The sequence below is a fragment of the Erythrolamprus reginae genome, chromosome 1 (assembly GCF_031021105.1).
Source record: "Erythrolamprus reginae isolate rEryReg1 chromosome 1, rEryReg1.hap1, whole genome shotgun sequence".
In the NCBI taxonomy this organism is placed as follows: domain Eukaryota; kingdom Metazoa; phylum Chordata; class Lepidosauria; order Squamata; family Dipsadidae; genus Erythrolamprus; species Erythrolamprus reginae.
The window spans coordinates 24,373,983-24,400,664 of NC_091950.1; the positions used below are offsets into that span (position 1 = coordinate 24,373,983).

Sequence of the window (26,682 nt, forward strand, 5' to 3'; positions counted from 1 at the left end):
TTAATGATGTTTGTACATATTAAAAAATAAGAAAAATGCCATTTGCTGTGAATTAAAATAGTAATGCCATGGACCCAGATGCCGATTTTTGCATTCACTGGTATGGTGCAATTCCAAGTAGCATTTTCTTAATGACTATTTGGGTTATAATGCTGAATAGAGAATACGTCTGATATAGATGTTGGATTAGATATAGATATAGAGCCGGGGTGGTGCAGCAGGTAGAGTGCTGTACTGCAGGCCACTGAAGCTGACTGTAGATCTGAAGGTTAGCGGTTCAAATCTCATCACCGGATTGTGGGGGCAATAGGATGGCTCTGTTAAGAAGTGCTATTGCTAACATGCTGTAAGCTGCCCTGAGTCTAAGGAGAAGGGCGGCATAAAAATTGAATAAATAAATAAATAAATTAGAAGACCTCTAAGCTGATAAATGGAACTGCATTTTCTATCATCCCCCTGTCATTAGTAGTGATGGGCGAACCCAACGGTGTTCGGGTTCGGCAAGTTCGGACAAACTTTACGCAAAATTCGGCCAAACCCGAACCGAACCCAAACTCAAACTCAAACGGGGAATCCCTCCCATGAAGAGATCCCGGGGACGGAGCTTTGACGTCACCGGCAGGTTGCTAAGGATGCCAAGATGATCACTTCCTGGATTCCATGAAATCCAGGAAGTGATCACGTTGGTGTCATTAGCAACCTGCCGGTGACATCAAAGCTCCGAACACCGCAAAATTTGGTACGGACCCGAATTGTGCAGGTTCAGTTCGCCCATCACTAGTCATTAGCCATTTGTGACAGGGGATGATGGGAGTTTGAGTTTCAAACAGTGCAGGGTTTGAGTTCAAAAGAGTGGAACAGGTGTTGTTTGTGCTACCAACACTGGCAAGCAAAAATCTTTTTGAGGCTCAGTGATGGCTTTGCCGGCTGCTGCTAACTTATTTCCTGTTATATCCACCTTTTCCCTGTTTTGTTTCCTCCCCCACTCCAGTGTCTCCGAATTCCTCATGGGAGAAGTGGACAGCAGCACCATCCTTTCGATCCCTCTTTCCGATCTGAATCAGGTGAGCCCCTGAGTTCATCGCCCAAAAGGGACACAGTCCTGTTTTGAATAAGAAAGCAGCAGGTTTAATTTCTGGTGTTTTAAAAGAAAAGGATCCTGTGCTGAGGAAAAAAAACTTTCCCCTTTGTATCCTAATTCCAAATGATTCTTAGAGCCGAAGAAACAGTAAATATTTTGGTTCTCAGTCTTGATGGGGGCAGCTGTGCTTTCTCTAGCCATCTGTTCTGCAACCTGAGTCCTTCAGGAATGAGTGGCATAGAAGTTGAATTAATAATAATAATAATAATAATAATAATAATAATAACAACAACAACAACAACAACAACAACAACAACAATGTACCCATGTCACATCAACACTCCGCAGTCTGCATTGGTTGCCGATCAGTTTCCAGTCACAATTCAAAGTGTTGGTTATGACCTATAAAGCCCTTCATGGCATCGGACCAGAATATCTCCGGGACCGCCTTCTGCCGCACGAATCCCAGCGACCAATTAGATCCCACAGAGTTGGCCTTCTCCGGGTCCCGTCGACAAAACAATGCCGTCTGGCGGGACTCAGGGGAAGAGCCTTCTCTGTGGTGGCCCCGACCCTCTGGAATCAACTCCCCCCGGAGATTAGGACTGCCCCCACCCTCCTTGCCTTTCACAAACTCCTAAAAGCCCACCTTTGCCGCCAGGCATGGGGAAATTTATTCCCTTTGGCCGCTCCATTTTATGTATGATTTGTTTGGGTTTTTAGGACTGTTTTTAAATCAAGGGTTTTTAACTGTTTTGCTTTTTAATCATTGGATTTGTATTTTGTATTGCTGTTGTGAGCTGCTCCGAGTCTTCGGAGAGGGGCGGCATACAAATCTAATAAATTATTATTATTATTATTATTATTATTATTATTATTATTATTATTATTAATTAGATTTGTATGCCGCCCCTCTCCGTAGACTCGGGGCGGTTTACAGCAATGATAAAAACAATATATAATGACAAATCTAATAGAATCTAAAATAACAATAATACATTTAAAAAGCTTAAAAAACAAGAAACCCCAATATATAAAAACATACAGTCATATCATACACAAAAAACTACATAGGCAGGGGGAGATGTTTCAGTTCCCCCACGCTTGATGACAGAGGTGGGTTTTAAGGAGTTTACGAAAGGCAAGGAGGGTGGGGGCATTTCTAATCTCTGGAGGGAGCTGATTCCCGAGGGTCGGAGCCACCACAGAGAAGGCTCTTCCCCTGGGTCCCGCCAAAGGCATTGTCTCCATAAAAAGGGGAAATTTTGGCAGGGACAAAGAAAGAAAGCTGACATCATAGAAGTGTCCTTAAAGGCTCTGAGAGTAACTTTTCTTTTTCTTACTTGTAGTCAGTGGAAAATCTATATGGGGGCATTACAAATTTGGGGCCAGAAGATGTGCTGCATGGTAAGGAAGATTTCAGCTCAGGTAAGAACCATCTTCTTTAACTATGAATTTTGTTCCTTTAGTAGCTTCTCATGAATTGTGCAGAGTTCTGCATTTATGCAACATAGACAAATAATGTTTATTAATTGGACTTTTATGCCACACCTCTTTAAGGACTTGGGGTGGCTAATATTGATATTATTCTGATGCTTTCTCTCTTTTTTTAAAAAAAAATGTGATTAAATTTCTATAAAGAATAAAATATATTTTTAAAAGGAAAAATAGGGGGGGAAAGGGGGGGGAGAAAATAAAAAGGAATAACCAGGCTTTTTTAAATAACTACAAAATAAATTAACCTTTTGATCTGAAATTGGGTAATACCCAGCGTTTTCCAGGAGTGGGGTGGCATATAAATCCAGATAGATTAGATAGATAGATAGATAGATAGATAGATAGATAGATAGATAGATAGATAGATAGATAGATAGACAGACAGACAGACAGACAGACAGACAGACAGACAGACAGACAGACAGACAGACAGACAGACAGACAGACAGACAGACAGACAGATGATTGATAGACAGAAAGACAGACAGACAGACAGACAGATAGATAGATAGATGATTGATAGATAGACAGACAGACAGACAGACAGACAGACAGACAGACAGACGATGATAGATAGATAGATAGATAGATAGATAGATTAGAAAGAGAGAGAGAGAGATCTGTAATGCTAAACAAGTTTAGTCATCAAATCCCAAAATTAATATAGCATTTATTTCTGTCTTGAGTAGTGATGGGCGAACCCAACGGGGTTCGGGTTCGGCAAGTTCGGACGAACTTTACGCAAAATTCGGCCGAACCCGAACAGGGAATCCCTCCCACGAAGAGATTCCGCGGGCGGAGCTTTGACGTCACCGGCAGGTTGCTAAGGACGCCAAGGTGATCACCTCCTGGATTCCATGGAATCCAGGAAGTGATCACCTTGGCGTCCTTAGCAACCTGCCGGTGACGTCAAAGCTCCGAACACCGAACACGACCCTGAACTTTGCCCGAAGTTTGAAAAAATTTCGGGTTCGTGTTCGGCATACCGAACACCGCAAAATTCGGTACGGACCCGAATTGTGCAGGTTCAGTTCGCCCATCACTAGTCTTGAGCAAAGAATCCAAAAGTGGTTTCCAGATAGAAACAAAGCGAGGCAGTCTTTTCTTTAATTAAAGTAGTTAGTTTCACCATCTCAGCTAATTCTATTAATTTTATGACCTATTACTCCATTGTGGGGCTCTGCAGATCTTTCCATTTCTGTACATACAAAGGTCTCTTGCTGTTATATAAAAGACAGTCCCATATTTTTTCTCCTTACTACTACTTACCCATCATACCGAGAAGAAAAATACGTAATTCAAATTCTTTGTCGTGCACCTAATTATGGCACACACTTGTCCTGGCCAACCTCTTAATTCTGCTCTGTTTCCATAACATCAGTTTCATCCCATGTTTAGCTGATGAGTGAAACATGAGCTTGAATTATCTTTGGCTACATCAGTGTTGAATTGAACTTTTCATCTTTACTCTGATACTACCCAAAGGCAATTAAAACGTGTTAGGCTACGTCAACCTTTCTTTCTTTCTTTCTTTCTTTCTTTCTTTCTTTCTTTCTTACTTTCTTTCTTTCTTTCTTTCTTTCTTTATTGTTTGTTTGTTTATTTATTTATTTGTTTGTTTATTTGTTTGTTTATTTATTTATTTATTTATTCATTCATTCATTCATTCATTCATTTATTTTTTTATTTTTTTATTGGATTTGTATGCCGCCCCTCTCCGCAGACTCGGGGCGGCTAACAACAATGATAAAAAACAACATGTAACAATCCAATTTCATAAAACAACTAAAAACACTTATTATAAAAACCAAACATACTCACAAACATACCATACATAACTTGTAATGGCCTAGGGGAAGGAATATCCTAACTCCCCCATGCCTGGCGACAAAGGTGGGTCTTGAGTAATTTGCGACAGACAAGGAGGGTGGGGGCCATTCTAATCTCTGGGGGGAGTTGATTCCAGAGGGCCGGGACCGCCACAGGGAAGGTTCTTCCCCTGGGGCCCGCCAAACGACATTGTTTGGTCGACGGGACCCGGAGAAGGCCAAATCTGTGGGACCTTATCGGCCGCTGGGATTCGTGCGGTAGAAGGCGGTTCCGGATGTATTCTGGCCCAATGCCATGTAGGGCTTGGAAGGTAGCAAATTTCATGCTGCAATAGTTTTGGGCTGACTTAAGGCTGGATAGCCAACGCTACAACTCAGCTGTGCAGAAAGTTCTGTGTGATATTTTGCATTTTGGAGCTCAGGTTTTCTTTGCATTCTTCTTCCTTGATCTCCATCAGTGCTCACACAATAAAACATTACAAAAGCAAATGTTGCCTACGATGCTGCTTGCGGTGTTTGGAAACCACTGCATGAAAAGAATGTTGATGTAATCAGCCTTTTTATCAACTTCAGAAAGGGTTGCTTTTGTCATTAGGTGAAGAGTATATGAAATTCTTTAAGGCTGCACAAATTTTGGCAAGAAAAAGAATAAGATGATGATAACTCAAAATACTACCGTGTTTCCCCGAAAGTAAGACAGTGTCTTACTTTCTTTTTATCCCCAAAAGCCCCACTATGTCTTACTTTCGGGGTATGTCTTATATTGGAAAAAAATTGTCAAATTTTTTGTTTTAACCATAAAATTAACATTTATTAACAACCTGAACAGTATTGTATTCACCACAAAACAGCAGATGGTACCCCAGTATGCCAGTGTGTATGTTTTACTGATGTATGATTAATACTGTGTGCATTACCGTATTTTAAGCAGGAGGCGGCAGTGACAAGTGCAGGGGACAGCGCAGTGACATATGGAGAGGGGGAAGGTGCGGACGTGGGCAGGAGGCGGCGCGCAGCTAGATGAGAGGGAGGCGGCAATACCCCCGTGTTTCCCCGAAAGTAAGACATATGTCTTACTTTCGGGGTACGGCTTATATTAGCCGACCCCCCTGAAACCCCCGATACGTCTTACAATCGGGGGTGTCTTACTATCGGGGAAACAGGGTATCAAATATGGAATGACTTTTATACATGGTTGAATAAAAGAATAACTACTAGTAGCGCTGCGTGACAATAAACGTTACAAATAAACACAAACAACTTAAGAATTAAACCTTAATATGACTCTTTTCTATGTTTAGTTAATGGAATATAAGATTTCAAATAGTAAAACAAAAAACCAAAGAATGTAATATTGCATACTATATACTATTGACCACTGGTTACAATACCGCTAAGAATTAAATTGAGGAGGCTGTCAATTAAGCCAAGCCCCAGGAGGGGAGGGGAGATATATTACAGACTCGTCTTTTAATTTTTTGTTTGTACTATAAGTAATGTACTGTAAGTTGTAAATGTTTATCTGTTCAACTGTTTATTTGTAAATAAAAATCATTTTTATTACAATTTGGTTAAAAAAAAAAAAGATAACTCATTTGCTACTTTTCATGTGACGCAGCACGCTTGTCCGTTGAAGAGGTGAACGTACTCCTTCAGAAGTGTGATGGAGGGGTGGACTTTGCCCTCAAGTATGCCAAAAGCATCTCCAAGTACATGAAGGATCTTATCTACTATATGGAGAAGAGGACCATTCTGGGTGAGCTGACAGTGAAGGGGAATAGCTAAATTTACCCTTAGATTATCTACGGTTGACCTATCCAGATTCCTAAGAGGTCAGTAAGGGGCGAGTACAAGTGCACTAGAGTGCCTTCCGTCCCCTGTCCTATTGCTCTCCTATATCTCCTATACCTTCCTTCTATTCCTATATCTCTTCTTCTATTCTTTCATTGATATGTTCTATTACTATACCTTCTCTTCTCTTCTTTCTTAGATATATTTTACTATGAGTATCTCCTCTATAACCTTCATCATGTATTTTACTATGTGTATATAGATATATACCCATTAAAACCCTCATTGTGTATTGGACAAAATAAATAAATAAATAAATAAATAAATAAATAAATAAATAAATAAATAAATAAATAAATAAATAAATAAATAAATAAATAAATAAATAAATAAATAAATAAATAAATAAATAAATAAATAAATAAATAAATAAAATAAAATAAAATAAAATAAAATAAAATAAAATAAAATAAAATAAAATAAAATAAAATAAAATAAAATAAAATAAAATAAAATTTACCTTCACTAGCAATGATTCTTTAGTATTTTGGAACCTGGATCTTTCCTTGTCCTACCTTGAAATGTCCAAGAATGAATGTGGAACTTTCTGCGTACAGTCCAGGTGCTGCATGCCCTGAGTTATAATCTTTCCCGACCAAAAAAACCCCCCCCAAAAAAACCTGGTGGTCAAAGCACCTGTACATTCAGAAATGTTTGCCTTCTAGTTCCATCTCGTTTTCCAGAGATCTGGAGAAAAAAATTATGGTTCTTAATACCATGGCAGAAATCTCTGAACGCTTGCTTTTTAATGTCAACAAAACCTAACTCGGATCACAGCAATGGAGGTTTTTTGACCCTTTTTTTTTCTCATCAGAAATCGAGTTTTCCAAAGGACTCCAGAAGATAGTGAACACTTGCAAGCAAACTGTCACTCAAGAGGTAAGCCCGGAGTGACATGAGCATGATGTATACAATCCATTAATTCTGTTTGGATTTCCTGAGTGGTAGATGGGAGTAGAAGGCTGGAATTAGCCTTCCAGCTCCCTGGGGGTTTTTTTAATTGCATATTTTATTTTACTTTTTTCAATGTGTATGGCTGCTCATCTCAATCAAGTGACTCTGTATGGTGGGCAATGATAAAATCATAAAATTCCTCAACATTAGTAACTGTGAGAGGGATCTTGGAGTCCTAGTGGACAACAATTTCAATATGAGCCAGCAGTGTGCAGCAGCTGCCAAAAAACCCAACACAGTTTCTAGGTTGCATTAACAGTGGAATAGAATCAAGATCATGTGAAGTGTTAATACCACTTTATAAGGCCTTGGTAAGGCCACACTTGGAATACAGCATTGAGTTTTGGTCGCCACAATGCAAAAAGGATATTGAGACTCTAGAAAGAGTGCAGAGAAGAGCAACAAAGATGGTTAGGGGACTGGAAACTAAAACATATGAAGGACAGTTGCAGGAACTGTGTATCTCTAGTTTAATGAAAAGAAGGACCAGGGCAGACATGATAGCAGTGTTCCAATATCTCAGGGGTTGCCACAAAGAAGAGGGACTCAGGCTATTCCCCAGAGCACTTGGGGGAAGTGAAGAAGCAACGGGTGTAAACTTAACATAGAAACATAGAAGATTGATGGCAGAAAAAGACCTCATGATCCATCTAGTCTGCCCTTATACTATTTTCTGTATTTTATCTTAGGATGGATATATGTTTATCCCAGGCATGTTTAAATTCAGTTACTGTGGATTTATCAACCACCTCTGCTGGAAGTTTGTTCCAAGCAACTACTACTCTTTCAGTAAAATAATATTTTCTCATGTTGCTTTTGATCTTTCCCCCAACTAACTTCAGATTGTGTCCCCTTGTTGTTGTTTTCACTTTCCTATTAAAAACACAGGAGAGAAGCAACTTAAAACTAAAGAGAAATTTCCTGACAGATAAAAACAATTAATCAGTGGAACAGCTTGCTTCCAGAAGTTGTGAATGCTCCAACCCTGGAAGTTTTTACGAAGCTGTTGAATAACCATTTGTATGAAGTGATGTAGGGTTTCCTGCCTAAGCAGGGGGTTGGACTAGAAGACCTCCAAGGTCCCTTCCAAATCTGTTGTTGTTGTTGTTGTTGTTGTTATTATTATTATTAAGTTGTTGTTGTTGTTACTACTGCTACTACTATTAACAACTGGGAGAGGACAGTCCTTGGGTAAACAATCCCAAGCCATGAAGGGCTTTAAAGGTGACAACCTTGAATTCTTCCCATTGTAACCTTTGCAGTTCACAGAGCAGAGGTATCTCATGCACTGAGTAACTCAAACCATTTACACCTGATAATAACAGTTCTGCAGCAGTTGAAGCTTCCTAATGCTCTTCAAGGGCAGCCCCACATAGTGCACATTGTGGTTATCCAGAGGGCTTGAGTTGCTCTTCCTTTGTGTAAGATTACATAGAAACATAGAAGATTGACAGCAGAAAAAGACCTCATGGCCCATCTAGTCTGCCTTTATACTATTTCTTGTATTTTATTTTAGGATGGATATATGTTTATCCCAGGCATGTTTAAATTCAGTTACTGTGGATTTACCGACCACATCTGCTGGAAGTTTGTTCCAAGCATCTACTACTCTTTTAGTAAAATAATATTTTCTGACGTTACTTCTAATCTTTCCCCCAACTAACCTCAGATTGTGTCCCCTTGTTCTTCTGTTCACTTTCTTATTGAAAACACTTCCCTCCTGAACCTCATTTAACCCTTTAACATATTTAAATGTTTCTATCATGTCCCCCCTTTTCCTTCTGTCCTCCAGACTATACAGATTGAAGTTTTTCCTGATAAGTTGTATGCTTAAGACCTTCCACCATTTTTGTAGCCCGTCTTTGGACCTGTTCAATTTCATCAACATATTTTTGTAGGTGAGGTCTCCAAAACTGAACACAGTATTCCAAATGTGGTCTCACCAGTGCTCTATACAGCAGGATCACAGTCTCTCTCTTCCTGCTTGTTATACCTCTAGCTATGCAACCAAGCATTCTACTTGCTTTCTCTACCGCCTGACTGCACTGTTTGAACTCCTGTGATTTTCTCCTCAGCCCTCCATGCCGTTCCTCTCCATCTACTCGCTGTCTCTGGAGCAAGACATGGAATACAGTCTCAACTGCCTGCAAGCGGCTACCACTTTGCGAACTGAAACGTATATGCAGGTAAAAAAAAGACAGTGGCAAAATTGGGGTTGGGGGCAGTGAAGGGCTGCAAAAAATTTTACTACCACACTATGGGCGTGGTTTATTGTGTGGGTGGGGCTTGCTGGGAGAGGCTTGACAATCATGTGACTGTGGGTGGCTTAAAGATCATGTGACTGAGTGGGAATGGCTTACTGACCAAGATAAGTTTTCAAATAGGTGGTTGAACTCTTTTTCAGTTAATTAAGTCACATTATTTGAATAGCCACAAAAAGGACAAATAATAGACAGCATTATTTGTTAAGGAGCACAGTAACACTTTAAGATTTTGTACTGAACCCACGAGATTCAGTATGATAACAGATTAGGCAAATGGCTCAATTTTCTTTAATTGCTATAAAAGTTCAGTTCTAGATAATGATTAAAATGATTAATGGGTAAAAACATATCATTTAATGATTTCCTATTTTAAAAGTAATTAAGAATCATACTAGAGAAGGACGGACAATAAAAACCTATTAAGAATTCATTAAATAGTTCATATACTTACTACCCCCACTGTGTCTCCCCGACCCCCGTGGGGGCAACTGTCCATCACTGGTTGGGGGTCTTCCTTTTGTAAACCCCCAGAGCATGCTATACAGGTCATCTTGATGTATGACAATTGTTAAGTGAATTTTGCTCCATTTTGCAACAACTCTTGCTGCAGTTGTTAGGTGAATCACTGCAATTGTTTTTTTTAATTTAAAAGTTTTTTATTTATAATACATTTAAAAAACATAACATATATATAATAATATAGCGCAATACAGATAGATAACAAAAAGAAAAGAAAGGTACATGACAGTCCATTCAGTATACAGTGATCCCTTGTTTTTTGCTGGGGATGTAGAGGAAAGATATTTTTTTATGTATTTAACATGGACTTGGACTTTTAAAACCCACCTGTTGTGTTAAACAGTCATTCTATAATGTTTCTCAGCTGGAAATACATGTGATATCCTGCCAGTTTTTTAATAGAGTACAGTAGTATTGTAGAAGAATTTTATGAATTTTATTTATTTATTTATTTATTTATTTATTTATTATTTATTTATTTATTTATTTATTTATTTATTTATTTATTTATTTTGTCCAATACACAATAATACACAATGAAGGTTATAGAGGATATAGTAAAGAAATACGAGATATAGGAGAGACTATAGGACAGGGGACGAAAGGCACACTAGTGCGCTTATGTACGCCCCTTACTGACCTCTTAGGAATCTGGAGAGGTCAACCGTGGATAGTCTAAGGATAAAATGTTGGGGGTTAGGGGATGATACTATAGAGTCCGGTAAGGAGTTCCACGCTTCGACAACCCAATTACTAAAGTCATATTTTTTACAGTCAGGTTTGGAGTGGTTAATATTAAGCTTGAATCTGTTGTGTGCTCTTGTGTTGTTGTGGTTGAACCTGGAGTAGTCTTTGACAGGCAGGATATTGCAGCATATGATCTTGTGGGCAATACTTAGATCATGTTTAAGGCGTCGTAGTTCTAAGCTTTCAAGACCCAGGATTGTAAGTCTAGTTTCGTAGGATATTCTGTTTCGAGTGGAGGAATGAAGGGCTCTTCTTGTGAAGTATCTTTAAACATTTTCAAGGGTGTCAATGTCTGAAATGCGATATGGGTTGCAAACAAATGAGCTGTATTCGAGGATGGGTCTGGCGAAAGTTTTGTAAGCTCTGATAAGTAGTGTGAGATTTCCAGAGCAGAAGTTACGTAGGATTAGGTTAACAACTCTTGAAGCCTTCTTAGTGATGTCGTTGCAGTGGGCTTTGGCACTTAGATCTTTAGTTATTAGTATTCCGAGGTCCTTGACCGAGTGGGGATTACCTGTGATAATTCATTTATTAAGTTTGAAGTTCTGATTCTTTTTGCCGATGTGTAGGACAGAGCATTTGCTGGTTGAGATTTGGATTTGGACCAGTCGGAAACTGAGTCTAGATCTAATGGATTAAAATTTTTAATGGATTTAATGGATTTAAACCCTCTTTAAAAACCCATGAAATAGCAAATCCGTGAAAGATGAACCGTGAAGTAGCGGGGGATTACTGTATACACTGATTATTCCTTTTCCCCCCATTAATTTTCCAATATCTGTTTAAGTTTGAATTGATTTAGAACTTCTCCATCCTACTTTCTAGCATTTAATCTTGGTTTCCCTCTCTATCCAATTATATAATTTATTCCAGGTTTCAAAACAATCTGTTTCCAATTTGTCCTTTAACTCTAGCGTCAGTTTGTCCATCTCTGCTCATGTTAGAATTTTAAATAAGGTTTCATCTTCTGTAGGAGCATCTTTGTTTTTCCATTTCTGGGTACAGTGATACCTTGTCTTACAAACTTAATTGGTTCCGGGACGAGGTCCTTAAGGTGAAAAGTTTGTAAGATGAAACAATGTTTTCCATAGGAATCAATGGAAAAGTGATTAATGCGTGCAAGCCCAAAATTCACCCCTTTTGCCAGTCGAAGCGCCCGTTTTTGTACTGCTGGGATTCCCCTGAGGCTCCCCTCCATGGGAAACCCCACCTCCGGACTTCCATTGCCAGCGAAGCACCTGTTTTGGCGCTGCTGGGATTCCCCTGCTGGGATTCCCCTGCAACATCACAAAAACACAGAAGTCCGGAAGTGGGGTTTCCCATGGAGGGGAGCCTCAGAGGAATCTCAGCAGCGCAAAAACGGGTGCTTCGCTGGCAACGGAAGTCTGGAGGCGGGGCATCCCAGCTGCGGCGGTGGGTTTGTAAGGTGAAAATAGTTTGTAAGAAGAGGCAAAGAAATCTTAAACCCCGGGTTTGTATCTCGAAAAGTTTGTATGACGAGGCATTTGTAAGACGAGGTATCACTGTATATGCTATTCTTGCCGCAGTTAAAATATGTAATATACTTAGTCTCTGCAATTGTTATATTTTTAACACGGTTGTTAGGGTTTGGCCTTGTTCCTGGAGTATCCAGGCCTTCTGCATGTAATCATTTTCTTCCCTCTAGCAATCAGGCTGACCCAGTTTTCTTCTTTTTCTTCCCCAGCCTCTGTCCCTGCGACGCCTCGAGCATGAAAAGCGGAGGAAGGAGATTAAGGAACAATGGCATCGAGCCCAGAGGAAGCTGGTGAGATGCTCTTGGGGAACACTGAAAGGTTCTGGGTTTGCTCAGCCCGGAGGTTATAGCAGTTTCATAAATCTCAAGGAAGTTTACAGGGGGTTCCCCAGGGTCTGGTCAAAGAAGTCACGTTCCTTAATGACTTCATGAACTCAATCTGTATAGTCTGGAGGACAGAAGGGAAAGACCGCATGGTCCATCTAGTCTGCCCTTATGCTATTTTCTGTATTTTATCTTAGGATGGATCTATGTTTATGCCAGGCATGTTTAAATTCAGTGACTGTGGATTTACCAACCATGTCTGCTGGAAGTTTGTTCCAAGCATCTACTACTATTTCAGTAAAATAATATTTTCTCATGTTGCTTTTGATCTTTCCCCCAACTAACTTCAGATTGTGGCCCCTTGTTCTTGTATTCACTTTCCTATTAAAAACACTTCCCTCCTGAACCTTATTTAACCCTTTAACATATTTAAATGTTTCGATCATGTCCCCCCTTTTCCTTCTGTCCTCCAGACTATACAGATTGAGTTCATGAAGTCTTTCCTGATACATTTTATGCTTAAGAACTTCCACCATTTTTGTAGCCCGTCTTTGGACCTGTTCAATTTTGTCAATACCCTTTTGTAGGTGAGGTCTCCAGAACTGAACACAGTATTCCAAATGTGGTCTCACCAGAGCTTTATATAGCAGGATCACAATCTCCCTCTTCCTGCTTGTTATACCTCTAGCTATGCAGCCAAGCATCCTACTTGCTTTTCCTACCGCCCGACTACAGTGTTCACCCATTTTGAGACTGTCAGAAATCGCTACCCCTAAATCCTTCTCTTCTGAAGTTTTTGCTAACACAGAACTGCCAATACAATATTCAGACTGAGGATTCCTTTTCCCCAAGTGCACTATTTTACATTTGGAAACATTAAACTGCAGTTTTCATTGCTTTGGCCATTTATCTAGTAAAGCTAAATCATTTACCATATTACAGACGCCTCCAGGAATATCAACCCTATTGCACACTTTAGAGTCATCGGCAAATAGGCAAACCTTCCCTACCAAACCTTCCCCTATGTCACTCACAAACATATTAAAAAGAGTAGGACCCAGAACTGACCCTTGTGGCACACCGCTTGTAACCTGTCTCTGCTCAGAATACTCGCCGTTAACAATAACTCTCTGATGTCTACACTTCAGCCAGCTGCAAATCCACTGACCTATCCAGGGATTAAGCCCAATCTTCACTAATTTATCTATCAGCTCTTTATGTGGAACGGTATTAAAGGCTTTGCTGAAGTCCAGATAGGCAATATCCATGGCACCACCTTCATCCAACACCTTTGTGACATAGTCAAAGAAATCAATGAGATTAGTCTGACATGATTTGCCTTCAGTAAAGCTATGCTGATTTGGGTCCAATAAGTTATTGCTTTTTAGGTACTGATTTATCCTCTTTTTGAGTAGAGTCTCCATCATTTTAACTACAACTGATGTCAAGCTAACTGGCCTGTAGTTACCAGCTTTGTGACCAATCTTTGTCAGCTAATCATTAGTGATGGGCGAACCCAACGGTGTTCGGGTTCGGCAAGTTCGGACAAACTTTACGCAAAATTCAGCCGAACCCGAACTCAAACCCAAACGGGGAATCCCTCCCACGAAGAGATTCCGGGGGCGGAGCTTTGACGTCACCAACAGGTTGCTAAGGACACCAAGGTGATCACTTCCTGGATTCCATGGAATCTAGGAAGTGATCACCTTGGCGTCCTTAGCAACCTGCCGGTGACGTCAAAGCTCCGAATGCCGAACACGACCCCAAACTTTGCCCGAAGTTTGAAAAAATTTCGTGTTCCTGTTCGGCATACCGAACACCACAAAATTCGGTACGGACCCGAATTGTGCGGGTTCGGTTCGCCCATCACTACTAATCATCATTCGCAAGCTTCGCAAATGGCTGGTAATAAGCAGAGTTAATGATGGAAAACCTGTGCAGTAAATTCGTAAGCTCTCATCCTGTTTTGTTTCGCGTAATGACCACAGTGGTTTGCTAAGAGGCATCACTTATTGACCACAGCGCTTAGCAATGGAGTTGCCAGGCCCAATTGCGAAGCCTACCTGTATATTGACTTGTATATTGACTACCACTTGCAGAGGTCAGCACTGATGCTGTTGCTCAGCCTGGTGACGAAATGTCTGCAAGGAGAAAACCGAGACGTATGATGCGTTTGTGTTTCCCCCACTCCAGCAAGAGGCCGAGAACAACTTGCGCAAAGCCAAGCAGATGTACATGCAACGCTCGGAGGAGTGTGAAAAGGCTCGGCTTGTGATGGCCAGAGCAGAAGAGGACCAGCTGGTGTCTAGCAACAGTTCGGCCACCTTGAAGAACTTGGACAAGAAGAGACGGCTGGAAGAAGAAGCCCGGAACAAGGTGGGTAGATGAAATCCAGCCGAAAGTGGAACGGGGGACCAATTAATAATAATAATTAATAATAATTTATTAGATTTGTATGCCGCCCCTCCCTGAAGACTCAGGGCGACTCACAGCAGTAATAAAAAGCAGTATAGCAATAGAACATTGTTGTTACATTGTTTTCTTTATTGTTGTTAGCTGCCCTTCGGAGAGGGGCGGCATACAAATCTAATAAATAAGTAAGTAAGTAAGTAAGTAAGTAAGTAAATTAATTAATTAATTAATTAATTAATTAATTAATTAATTAATTAATTAATTAATTAATTAAAAAATATATACCGGTAAATATAAATATAAATATAAATATAAATATAAATATAAATATAAATATAAATATAAATATAAATATAAATATAAATATAAATATAAATATAAATATAAATATAAATATAAATATAAATATAAATATAAATATAAATATAAATATAAATATAAATATAAATATAAATATAAATATAAATATAAATATAAATATAAATATAAATATAAATATAAATATAAATATAAAATAAAATAATAAAATAAAATAAAATACATAAATACAAATCTAATAATAAAAAGATATATAAAACCCCAACAATTAAAAACCATATAGCAACATACATACCAAACATAAAATATAAAAGCCTGGGGGAGATGTCTTAATTCCCCCATGCCTGGCGATATAGATGGGTCTTGAGTAATTTGCGAAAGACAAGGAGGGTGGGGGCCGTTCTAATCTCCGGGGGGAGTTGATTCCAATTTGGGGTGGGTTGTTGTGAACTTCGTGTGGCATTGACCTCACACTTGGAATCATGTTTTGTTCTCTCTCGATCTGTTGATGATGAGGTTTTCCATTCTGTTGAGTCCGATTCTTGGCTATTTTATAGGCCAGGTCTCTCCACCTTTTCCGACTTTGCACTGTTCTGCCCCAGCTATGGACAAGAAAAAATGTAGCCCACACGCTTTTTGTTTAAAACCAAGGCTTACTCAATTAACAACTACTAATAAGCTTGCTTAGTAGTTGATACATACAAACACAAGTTAAAGCAGTCTTTTCTTTTAAAAAAAAATATGTTAATTAAATGGCATTAATAATAATAATAATAATAATAATAATAATAATAATTTGTTAGATTTGTATGCCGCCCCTCTCCGAAGACTCGGGGCGGCTCACAACAACAATAATAACAGTGTTACAATGTAAACAAATCTAATATTAAAAACATCTTTAAAAACCCATCATTTAAAAACCATGCACCACACGCATACCATACATAAAAATATAAAAGCCTGGGGGAGATGTCTCAATTCTCCCATGCCTGGCGATACAGGTGGGTCTTAAGCAATTTAGGAAAGACAAGGAGGGTGGGGGCAGTTCTGATCTCTGGGGGGAGTTGATTCCAGAGGGCCGGGGCCGTCACAGAGAAGGCTCTTCCCCTGGGGCCCGCAAGACGACATTGTTTAGTCGACGGGATCCGGAGAAGGCCAACTCTGTGGTACCTTATCAGCCGCTGGTATTCTGGTCCAATGCCATGTAGGGCTTTATAGGTCATGACCAACACTTTGAATTGTGACCGGAAACTGATCGGCAGCCAATGCAAGCCACAGAGTGTTGGAGAGACGTGGGCGAACCTAGGTAACCCCACAATTAGGAAAGAAATAAAAGCTTGGAATTTGGGTGGGAGGAGGAGGAAGAAGAAGAAGAGGAGGAGGACAGTCACTGCAGAAGGAAGAAGGTGAGGTGAGGGGAATCCAAAAAATCCAAAACTTTAAGGCTTAAAAAAAAAAGAGGGTCTTTGAGGTGCCAAGGAGGAGCACGCGCCTCCCATACACCCGGTGCGAGGCTGCCTCCTGTACACTGCGCCAGAGAGAGAAACCCAGGGGGAATTTCAAGAAACTGGCCGGGCCTTCATGCCGCTCTCAAATTTCCTGTGAAATTTTTCCGGGCTCAGGTTCTTAAGTAGAAAATGGTTCCTAAGAAGAGGCAAAAAATCTTGAACACCCGGTTCTTATCTAGAAAACTTCTTAAGTAGAGGCGTTCTTAAGTAGAGGTACCACTGTATATCAATCTTCCCCCTTCCCAAAGAATAAAGTAAAAAAATATCTGGAGGAGGCATATAAGAACATCAGCTTCACCAATAGAAGCCATTTAGTAAAAACAACCTTCACCTTACTCTCAAATTAATAATAATAATAATAATAATAATAATAATAATAATAATAATAATAATTTATTAGATTTGTATGCCGCCCCTCTCCAAGGACTCGGAGCGGCTCACAACAATAATACACCATGTACAAATCTAATGTTAAAAACAAAACCCTTATTATAAAAAGAAAACAATCACACAACCTAACAGACCATACATAAACCATAATAGCTAGGGAATACATAAATTCCAAACATGTTTACAAGAATCCCAAAATAGAAGATTTGGGGACTGGAAGTCTTAAGACATTGAAAGGGAGAAACTAATTAAAACAGAGATTCTTGGGTGAAATGTCATCTCATTCCACCTTTTCGAGCAACGTTCTTCCTGAGGCATATAAATTATGTCCTTGTGAGCGAGTTTAATGCTGAATCCATCTATCCTCGTTAGCTGTTTTCCGTGTCCTTTTCTGATGCTGCCTCTCTGCCAATCCAGGCCGAAGAAGCCATGGCAACATACCGGACCTGCATCGCAGATGCCAACACCCAGAAGCAGGAGTTGGAGGACACCAAAGTGACAGCCCTTCGGCAGCTCCATGAAGTGGTCAAGCAGAGTGACCAAGTCATAAAGTCGGTGAGTTTGGCTAGGCCAGTGATGGCGAACCTTTTTTCCCTCGGGTGCTGAAAGAACATGCATGCGTGCTCACACCCATAATTTAATGCCCGGGGAGGGTGAAAATGCCCGGGGAGCTTCCCCCACCTCCCGGAGGCCCTCTGGAGGCCAGAAATGGCCTGTTTCCCAACTTTGGGTGGGCCCAGTAGGCTTGTGTTTCGCCCTCCCCAAACTCCAAAGGCTTCCCTAGAGCCGGGGGAGGGTGAAAACGCCCTCCCTCCCTGGAAGACTCTCTGGAAGCCAAAAATGCCCTCCCAGAACTTCTATGCAAGCCAAAAATAAGCTACGTTTATTTATTTATTTTATTTATTTATTGGATTTGTATGCCACACCTCTCCGTAGACTCGGGGCGGCTAACAGCAGTGATAAAAAACAGCATGTAACAATCCAATGCTAAACAACTAAAAAAAACCTTATTATAAAACCAAACATACATACAAACATACCATGCGTAAATTGTAGAGGCCTAGGGGGAAAGAATATCTCAGTTCCCCCATGCCTGATGGCAGAGGTGGGTTTTAAGAAGCTTACGAAAGGCAAGGAGGGTGAGGCCAATTCTAATCTTTGGGGGGAGTTGGTTCCAAAGGGCCGGGGCCGCCACAGAGAAGGGTCTTCCCCTGGGTCCCGCCAAACGACATTGTTTAGTTGACGGGACCCGGAGAAGGCCCACTCTGTGGGACCTAACTGGTCGCTGGGATTCATGCAGCAGAACTAGAGTAACAGCTCACATGCCAGCAGATATAGCTCCAGGTGCCACTTGTGACATTCGTGCCATAGGTTCGCCATCACTGGACTGGACCATCCCCCTAACGTGGTTCAGTTCTTTGGTCCCTTAAGGAGAATCTGCAAGCAAGCTCACTCTGAGCCATGTTCTTTGCAGGAGACTGTCAACTCTGAAGTGAACCTGGCTGACGCGATTTTGGAGGCTTCCGTGTTGCGAAGAAGGGATACGGAGGGGGGCCCATAGTTAGATGGGGGGGGTTTATAGCCAAAACAAAATAGTTTCATCAAAGACATTCCAACAGAGGAAGGTGGGGTGAAATAACCAGGCAACCAACTAGCGCTTTGATTGGACAATGTGACTGATGGCTTGGGGAAAGGGAGAACTTTCGCATTTTAACGCGGTGAAAACAATGGGAACTTTCAGAGTCGGTTTTCATCAGTTTGTGCCAATATGATATCTCCAATAAAAGTGTTCTTCGAGGAATGTGCTTGCCTTGAAGTTCTTCTTTCTATGGAGCTATTACTTGGAAATCTGGAAGACACATTTTTATTATTTGATTTGATTTGGTTTGGTTTGGTTTGATTTGATTTGATTTGATTTGATTTGATTTGATTTGATTTGATTTGATTTGATTTGATTTGATTTGATTTGATTTGTCAAGTACGTATTGGTAGTATACCAAGATATAACAATGTTTATATACATGATACTTGTAAGGGAGAAACATTAGGACAGAGGACGGAAGGCATCAGAACTAGAAACTTAGTTTATGTCCAAATGGGAGCTAAGATTGTCACCAACGTTTTTGTGCAGAATTCTGGTAGTCGGTTTTTGTAGGTTTTGGGCTTGTGACACCCACACTGGAGATGTCTTATTCATATTGATGACTGATTATAAGTTGGGGTTGACTCTTAGCAACTATATAGAGAGGTTTTTCTCCCATGACTTTATTCACAGAGTCCATCCTTTTCTCTGACACGTTTCTCTCCTTTCCTCTTTTCTATGACTTCCGGATTCCAGGCTACCATTTCCTTCTACCAAATCATGCACATGCAGACCGCCCCACTGCCTGTCTATTTTCAGACGTTGTGCGAGAGCAGCAAACTCTATGATCCGGGGCAACAGTATGCCTCTCACGTCAAGCGGATGCAGCGGGGAGACGAACCTGAGACGCAATATGATTTTGAGCCCTACGTGTCAACCAATAACTGGTAAGGTTTGCTAATGCCCAGAGGTGGGCTGCTCAGGTGGAACGAGTGGGTGGGTGGGTGGAGAGACAGACAAATAAGTTTTTTTGCTTTGCAAGCCTAGAAATCCGGATGGATGGATGGATGGATGGATGGATGGATAGGGATAGATGGATAGATGGATGGATGGATGGATGGATGGATGGATGGATGGATGGATGGATAGATGGATAGATGGATAGATGGATAGATTGATAGATAGATAGGTAGGTAGGTAGGTAGGTAGATAGATAGGTAGATAGGTAGGTAGGTGGGTGGGTAGATGGGTAGATGGGTAGGTAGGTAGGTAGGTAGGTAGGTAGGTAGATAGATAGATAGATAGATAGATAGATAGATAGATAGATAGATAGTAGATGGATAGATGGATGGATGGATAGATAGATAGATAGATAGATAGATAGATAGATAGATAGATAGTAGATGGATAGATAGAGAGAGAGAGAGAGAGAGAGAGAGAGAGAGATAGGTAGATAGATAGATAGTAGATGGATGGATGGATAGATAGATAGAGAGATAGTAGATGGATAGAGATAGTAGATGGATAGATAGATTAGATTAGATTTATTGGATTTATATGCCACCCCTCTCCAAAAACTCGGGGCGGCTCAATAGATAGATAGATAGATAGATAGATAGATAGATAGATAGATAGATAGATAGATAGTTAGTAGATGGATAGATGGGATAGATGGATAGATAGGATAGGATAGATAGACAGACAGACAGTAGACAAATAAGTCAAGGTCTACCTGTATTCCCTCTTCAACAGCTCTCCAGTGACTCGGGCAAGAAAAGGCAGCTACAGTATTCCTGAATTCACGGGAACGAGTAGCTCTGACACCTCCAGTAAAGATGGCGCAGCCTCCGAGGGTGACACAGCTACAGGTCGAGACCCTCAGAACCGGCCCACCCAGCTTGAAAAACGAGGTGAGGAGACAGCCTAACTTTTCTGCTGAAAAGGGGGATTTCTGCGCCCCTCCCGCCCCATATATGGTCCCCTTGGTTTTTGTAACTTTCAGGATTTTGATTCAGGATTGCCAGCAAATTTAGTATGAATTTGCTCCCAAATGCAAAACTATGTATGTATGTATGTATGTATCAGTGGTAGGTTGCTCCTGGTTTGGCCCGGTTCAGCGAACCGGTAGCAGTGATAGCGGGACGCTCTGCCCACCCATCCAGGATGCTCCACCCACCTGTGTGCCAGGAGGGGGTCCCTACCTTTTGCCACTACTGGAATGTTTCTGGAAACCGGCGCAGGTGCCTGGCGGGCACGTGGGCTCATTCTCGCACAAGATTTTACTTCTGCGCATGCGCCATAAGCCAAATCTTGTTTGAGAATATGTGTGCAATGAGATTACGGTGATTTTCACCGATATTTTTGCTTCCGTGCATGTGCAAAAGCAAAGAAACGCCCAAAATGGGCGAAATCATGCACGCGAGAATGTCCTCATGTGAGATTTCGTTTCCGGCGCATGCACAGAAGCCAAATCTCACACGGACACATCGTTCATGGAGATATGTGCACATCTCCATTTTCGCTACTAGAACCCCGATCCCAGCCGCACCAGGTGCAACCCATTACTGTTGTGCGCGCATGAGCGAACTAATAGTGACAGGATTTATAACGCACTACTGGTATGTATGTGTAGGATTTGTTGTCTAGTTTTGAAATAATCACCACTAGCCAATTGTAGATTTTCTTTGTTTTTGTTGTTCTGGTTCAAAAACAAAGGAAGTATAGTTGCGTTTTGAAACAACACCTGTGAGTTGGATAACTGAGAATCTCCATAGACATCTTCAGAGGTTTGTGTAACTGGCCCTCCTGTGTGTCTGCATAAGTTGCTTGGCTTGGATCTGGAAGGAGGTATAGACCCAGGTAACATATGTGGCTGAATCTTTTCTCAAAGCAGAGGTCCTGCTGTTATGTGGCCAGGCTCCCTACTAGAATCCAACCACAGCATCTTTTTTTCAGCTAGGTTCCCACGAGGTCACTGTCAACTTGCCCCAACTCATGACTGAGCCCAACTTTTATTACCATATTTTTCAGAGTATAAGACATATTTAAAAATTTAAAGAATTTTCCCCCCTTGTTTTCCTCCCCCAAAACTAAGGGGCATCTTACACTCTGAAAAATACTAAGTATCTTTAACTGTTCCAGGATTCGAATAGTATTCCTCCCATATCTTAATTCTGCCAGCATTACCCACCTTCCACGCAAAGGAACAGCTGTTACTTCTGGTCACCTTTGTAGAAACTCAGAGACCAGCAGTGAGTAAAAAGAGAGTCAGACAGAAACGGGATGTGCAACAGGAACAAGTAATTTCATGCTGGGAATTTTCCTCTGAGTCAAAGATTCATTATCACTCATTACTGCAGACTGCATCTTGTCTGAAGAGATCAGAAGCAAATAGGAACTGCGTGAAAAGGAAGGCTCAGGTGGTCCTCAACCTACGACTACAGTTACAACCAGAATGTCCATAACTATAAACAAACCGGTTGTTAGGTGATTTGTGCCCCATTTTACAATCAGGAGGAAGCCAGATTCACTTAATGACTACAAATTTTCTTTAAAACTGCAGTGATTTGCTTAACAACTGGGGCAAAATTCATACCCTCCAAACGTCGCTACAGAGCACTGCACACCAAGACAACTAGACACAAGAACAGTTTTTTCCCAAATGCCATCACTCTGCTAAACAAATAATTCCCTCAACACTGTCAAACTATTTACTAAGTCTGCCCTTCTTTTTCTACTAGTTTTTTCTCATCATTCCTATCACCCATTTACTCCCACTTATGACTGTATGGCTGTAACTTGTTGCTTGTATCCTAAGATTTTTATTAATATTGATTGTTTCTTCATTGCTTATTTGACCTCTATGACAATCATTAAGTGTTGTACCTCGTGATTCTTGACAAATGTATCTTTTTCTTTTATGTACACTGAGAGCATCTGCACCAAGACAAATTCCTTGTGTGTCCAATCAATTCAATTCAATTTAATTCAATTTATTAGATTTGTATGCCGCCCCTCTCCGAAGACTCGGGGCGGCTCACAACAAAAATAAAAACAGTATAACAATGGAACAAATCTAATAATAAAATTACATTAAAAAACCCCAACAATTTAAAAACCATATACAACACATACATACCAAACATAAAATATAAGAAAGCCTGGGGGAGATGTCTTAATTCCCCCATGCCTGGCGATATAGGTGGGTCTTGAGTAACCTGCGAAAGCCAAGGAGGGTGGGGGCCGTTCTAATCTCCGGGGGGAGTTGATTCCAGAGGGCCGGGGCCACTACAGAGAAGGCTCTTCCCCTGGGGCCCGCCAAACAACATTGTTTGGTCGACGGGACCCAGAGAAGGCCAACTCTGTGGGACCTTATCGGCCGCTGGGATTCGTGCGGTAGAAGGCGGTTCCGGAGGTACTCTGGTCCAATGCCATGAAGGGCAATCATACTTGGCCAATAAAGAATCCCTATTCTATTCTATTCTATTCTATTCTATTATATTATATTTAAGAACTGCCTTGCTTAGCAAGGGAAATTTGGTGCTCAGTTGTGATCATAAGCCAAGGACGATCTGTAGTGCCAAGTCAAAATAATGTCCAGCCCCTTCGTGAGATTCTCTATCTGCGCTAACCGAGATCCCAGCTATATTGACAAAGTGCCCGAATTTGAGATGCTTTTCCTATTTGAAAGAACCGGTCAGCATTGCAAAGGCTCAGCCTCTTGTCTGACTCATGCGGGAATGAAATCTGCCTTGTCATTGGCTCCTTAGGTGGACGAGGTCACCAGGTACACAAATCATGGCCAACAGCCATCACAGAGACGACGGACAGTCTGGAATCCTCTGCCACAAGCCCAGGTACGTATCTTCCCATCTTCTGACCTATGGATTGTGCAAGTTCCATTTGGACAGTGATGTTGAACCTTTCTTTCCTCGGGTGCCAAAAGAGCGTGGGCGCGCGCTGTCGCACATGCCCACACCCGTAATTCAATGCCTAAGGAGGGCAAAAACAGCTTCCCCTGCTTCCTGGAGGCCCTCTGGAGGCCAAAAACGGCTTGTTTCCCAACTTCTGGTGGGCCCAGTAGGCTAGTGTTTCGCCCTCCCCAGGCTCCAAAGGCTTCCCTGGAGCCAGGGGAAAGTAATATTGCCCTCCCCATCCCCCCGGAGGTTCTCTGGAAGCCAAAAACACCCTCCCAGAGCCTCTGCACGAGCCAAAAATCAGCTGGCTGGCACACACATGCACGTTGGTGCTGAGCTAGGACAACGGCTCACATTGGCTCCGTGTGCCACTTGTGGCACCCGTGCTATAGGTTCGCCATCACTGCATTAGGATCTGAGCCAAGGGTGAAATTCAACCACTTTGACCCAGCTCGGGAGAGGCAGTAGAGACGATTCGTTAAGAATCGCCCCTGGTTGGCCCCGCCCACACCCGTCCAGTCACCCACTTGCCCAGTCATCACTTACCTCTCAGCCTCGGTGGTGCAGTAGTTAAGAGTTCAGTAGAGTGATCACCAGCTGCCAGTAGTCTGGCAGATCAAATCTCACCAGGCTCACGGTTGACTCAGCCTTCCATCCTTCCAAGGTCGGTAAAATAAGGACCCAGATTGTTGGGGGAAAATATGATTACCATCTGTAAACCGCTTAGAGAGGGCTGTAAAGCATTATGAAGCAGTATATAAGTCTAAATGCTATTAATGTAGTGGACAGCTCTTTTCCATTTTATTATTTATTCCAAAGACGGGCTACAAGAATGGTGGAAGGTCTTCAGCATAAAACGTATCAGGAAAGACTTCATGAACTCAATCTGTATAGTCTGGAGGACAGAAGGAAAAGGGGGGACATGATCGAAACATTTAAATATGTTAAAGGGTTAAATAAGGTCCAGGAGGGAAGTGTTTTTAATAGGAAAGTGAACACAAGAACAAGGGGACACAATCTGAAGTTAGTTGGGGGAAAGATCAAAAGCAACGTGAGGAAATATTATTTCACTGAAAGAGTAGTAGATCCTTGGAAGAAACTTCCAGCAGACGTGGTTGGTAAATCCACAGTAACTGAATTTAAACATGCCTGGGGTAAACATATATCCATTGTAAGATAAAACACAGGAAATAGTATAAGGGCAGACTAGATGGACCATGAGGTCTTTTTCTGCCGTCAGTCTTCTATGTTTCTATGTTTCTATTAGACACACAGTAACTCCTGTTAACTCCGAGGTTACCAGGATGCTGGGATATGTAGTTTAATAACAAATGGGAAAGAACCAGGATGGGGAAAACAAGTAAACAGATCAGGAGTGAAATTCAAAAAGAGATCATATACCAATAATTATTCACAAAACAATAAGAGGTTCACAAATACTTACTACATAAGAGCAATAAGACTCTTATTACTCTTATGTAAGAATTTGTGTACCTCTTTTATTGTTTTGTGTATAATAACTGGTATATCTTCCTTCTGTAGGTCATTAGGACAAAAAAGTGACATCGACTTATTTAGTTATTTAGTTATTTTATTTATTTTATTTATTTATTTTATTTATTTATTTTATTTATTTATTTTATTTATTTATTGGATTTGTATGCCGCCCCTCTCCGTAGACTGGAGGCAGCTAACAGCAATAGTACAAAACATCATGTAAATCCAATACTAAAACTAATACTAAAACAATTAAAAAACCCTTATTTATAAAACCAAACATAAATACAAACAAACATACCATGCATAAATTGTAAAGGCCTAGGGGAAAAGAATATCTCAGTCCCCCCATGCCTGATGGCAGAGGTGGGTTTTAAGGAGCTTACAAAAGGCGAGTTAATTAGTTAGTTAGTTAGTTAGTTAGTTAGTTAGTTAGTTAGTTAGTTAGTATGCCGCCCACTCCTGAAGGACTCAAGGTGGCTTGGCCACGCCTGCCCACCCAATCACATGACCACCAAGCCACGCCCACAGAGCCACGCCCACAGAGCCACGCCCACAGAGCCAGCAGGGAAAAAATGTGACTCTCACCCCTGATCTGAGATGAAAAGCATCTAATAAAATATTCTTAACTATTGGCATCAATATATTTGTTTGTTTGTTTGTTTGTTTGTTTGTTTGTTCCTTCCTTCCTTCCTTCCTTCCTTCCTTCCTTCCTTCCTTCCTTCATTCATTCATTCATTCATTCAATTTTTATGCCGCCCTTCTCCTTAGACTCAGGGTGGCTTACAACATGTTAGCAATAGCACTTTTTAACAGAGACAGCCTATTGCCCCCAAAATCCGGGTTCTCATTTTACCCACCTCGGAAGGATGGAAGGCTGAGTCAACCTTGAGCCGGTGATGAGATTTGAACTGCTGACCTTCAGATCTATGTCAGCTTCAGTGACCTGCAGTACAGCACTCTACCTGCTGCGCCACCCCGGCTCATTATATTCATTTCTTCCATTCATTCATTCAATTTATATTTGATCGATGCACCCGCTCACACATTGGCAGCTATGAAAAAGGTCATTAAATTCAGGGAGCTTTAGGAAAACAATTTCCCTCTACCCTTCAGTCGGTAGTAGGTAGCTCCCAGTGCGGTAGCAGACTGCTCACTGGTAGCGGCTGCCAGATTGTGCAATTTGCATTGACCGCTTGTGGGCCCCACCATCCTTTTTTGTATTTTTTGCTTTATGCACATGCCTAGAAGCAAAATCTCATGAGGGGATGTGCATGCGCATGTGATGATGCGTGTGCACATGAGATTTTGGCAATTTGTTTTGCTTTCGCACATGCGCGGAAGCCAAAAAAGTCACTGATATCTCTCTCCCGCTCACAACCCATCACAAGATTTCAGCGTGCTCTTGTTTCCTGCACATGCGCAGAAGCAAAAACACACTGGGGCTGCGCATAGCGCACACACGCACACAACACAACCGAAGCTGCACACACAGCAC

The 26,682-nt window shown here is 41.2% G+C and overlaps 1 protein-coding gene across 2 annotated transcripts in view; it reads left to right on the forward strand.

The window, feature by feature from the left end:
• ARHGAP45 (Rho GTPase activating protein 45) overlaps window positions 1–26,682 on the forward strand; it is a 101,883-nt gene that overhangs the window by 50,250 nt on the left and 24,951 nt on the right. For both annotated transcript variants that reach the window (XM_070747303.1, XM_070747294.1), the window contains exons 5-15: window positions 992–1,064; window positions 2,431–2,509; window positions 6,026–6,163; window positions 7,073–7,137; window positions 9,288–9,398; window positions 12,448–12,528; window positions 14,755–14,937; window positions 17,607–17,744; window positions 19,528–19,718; window positions 20,524–20,681; window positions 23,541–23,627. In XM_070747303.1, the coding sequence (XP_070603404.1) occupies window positions 992–1,064; window positions 2,431–2,509; window positions 6,026–6,163; window positions 7,073–7,137; window positions 9,288–9,398; window positions 12,448–12,528; window positions 14,755–14,937; window positions 17,607–17,744; window positions 19,528–19,718; window positions 20,524–20,681; window positions 23,541–23,627 (1,304 nt within the window). The remainder of the gene's footprint in view (window positions 1–991; window positions 1,065–2,430; window positions 2,510–6,025; window positions 6,164–7,072; window positions 7,138–9,287; window positions 9,399–12,447; window positions 12,529–14,754; window positions 14,938–17,606; window positions 17,745–19,527; window positions 19,719–20,523; window positions 20,682–23,540; window positions 23,628–26,682) is intronic.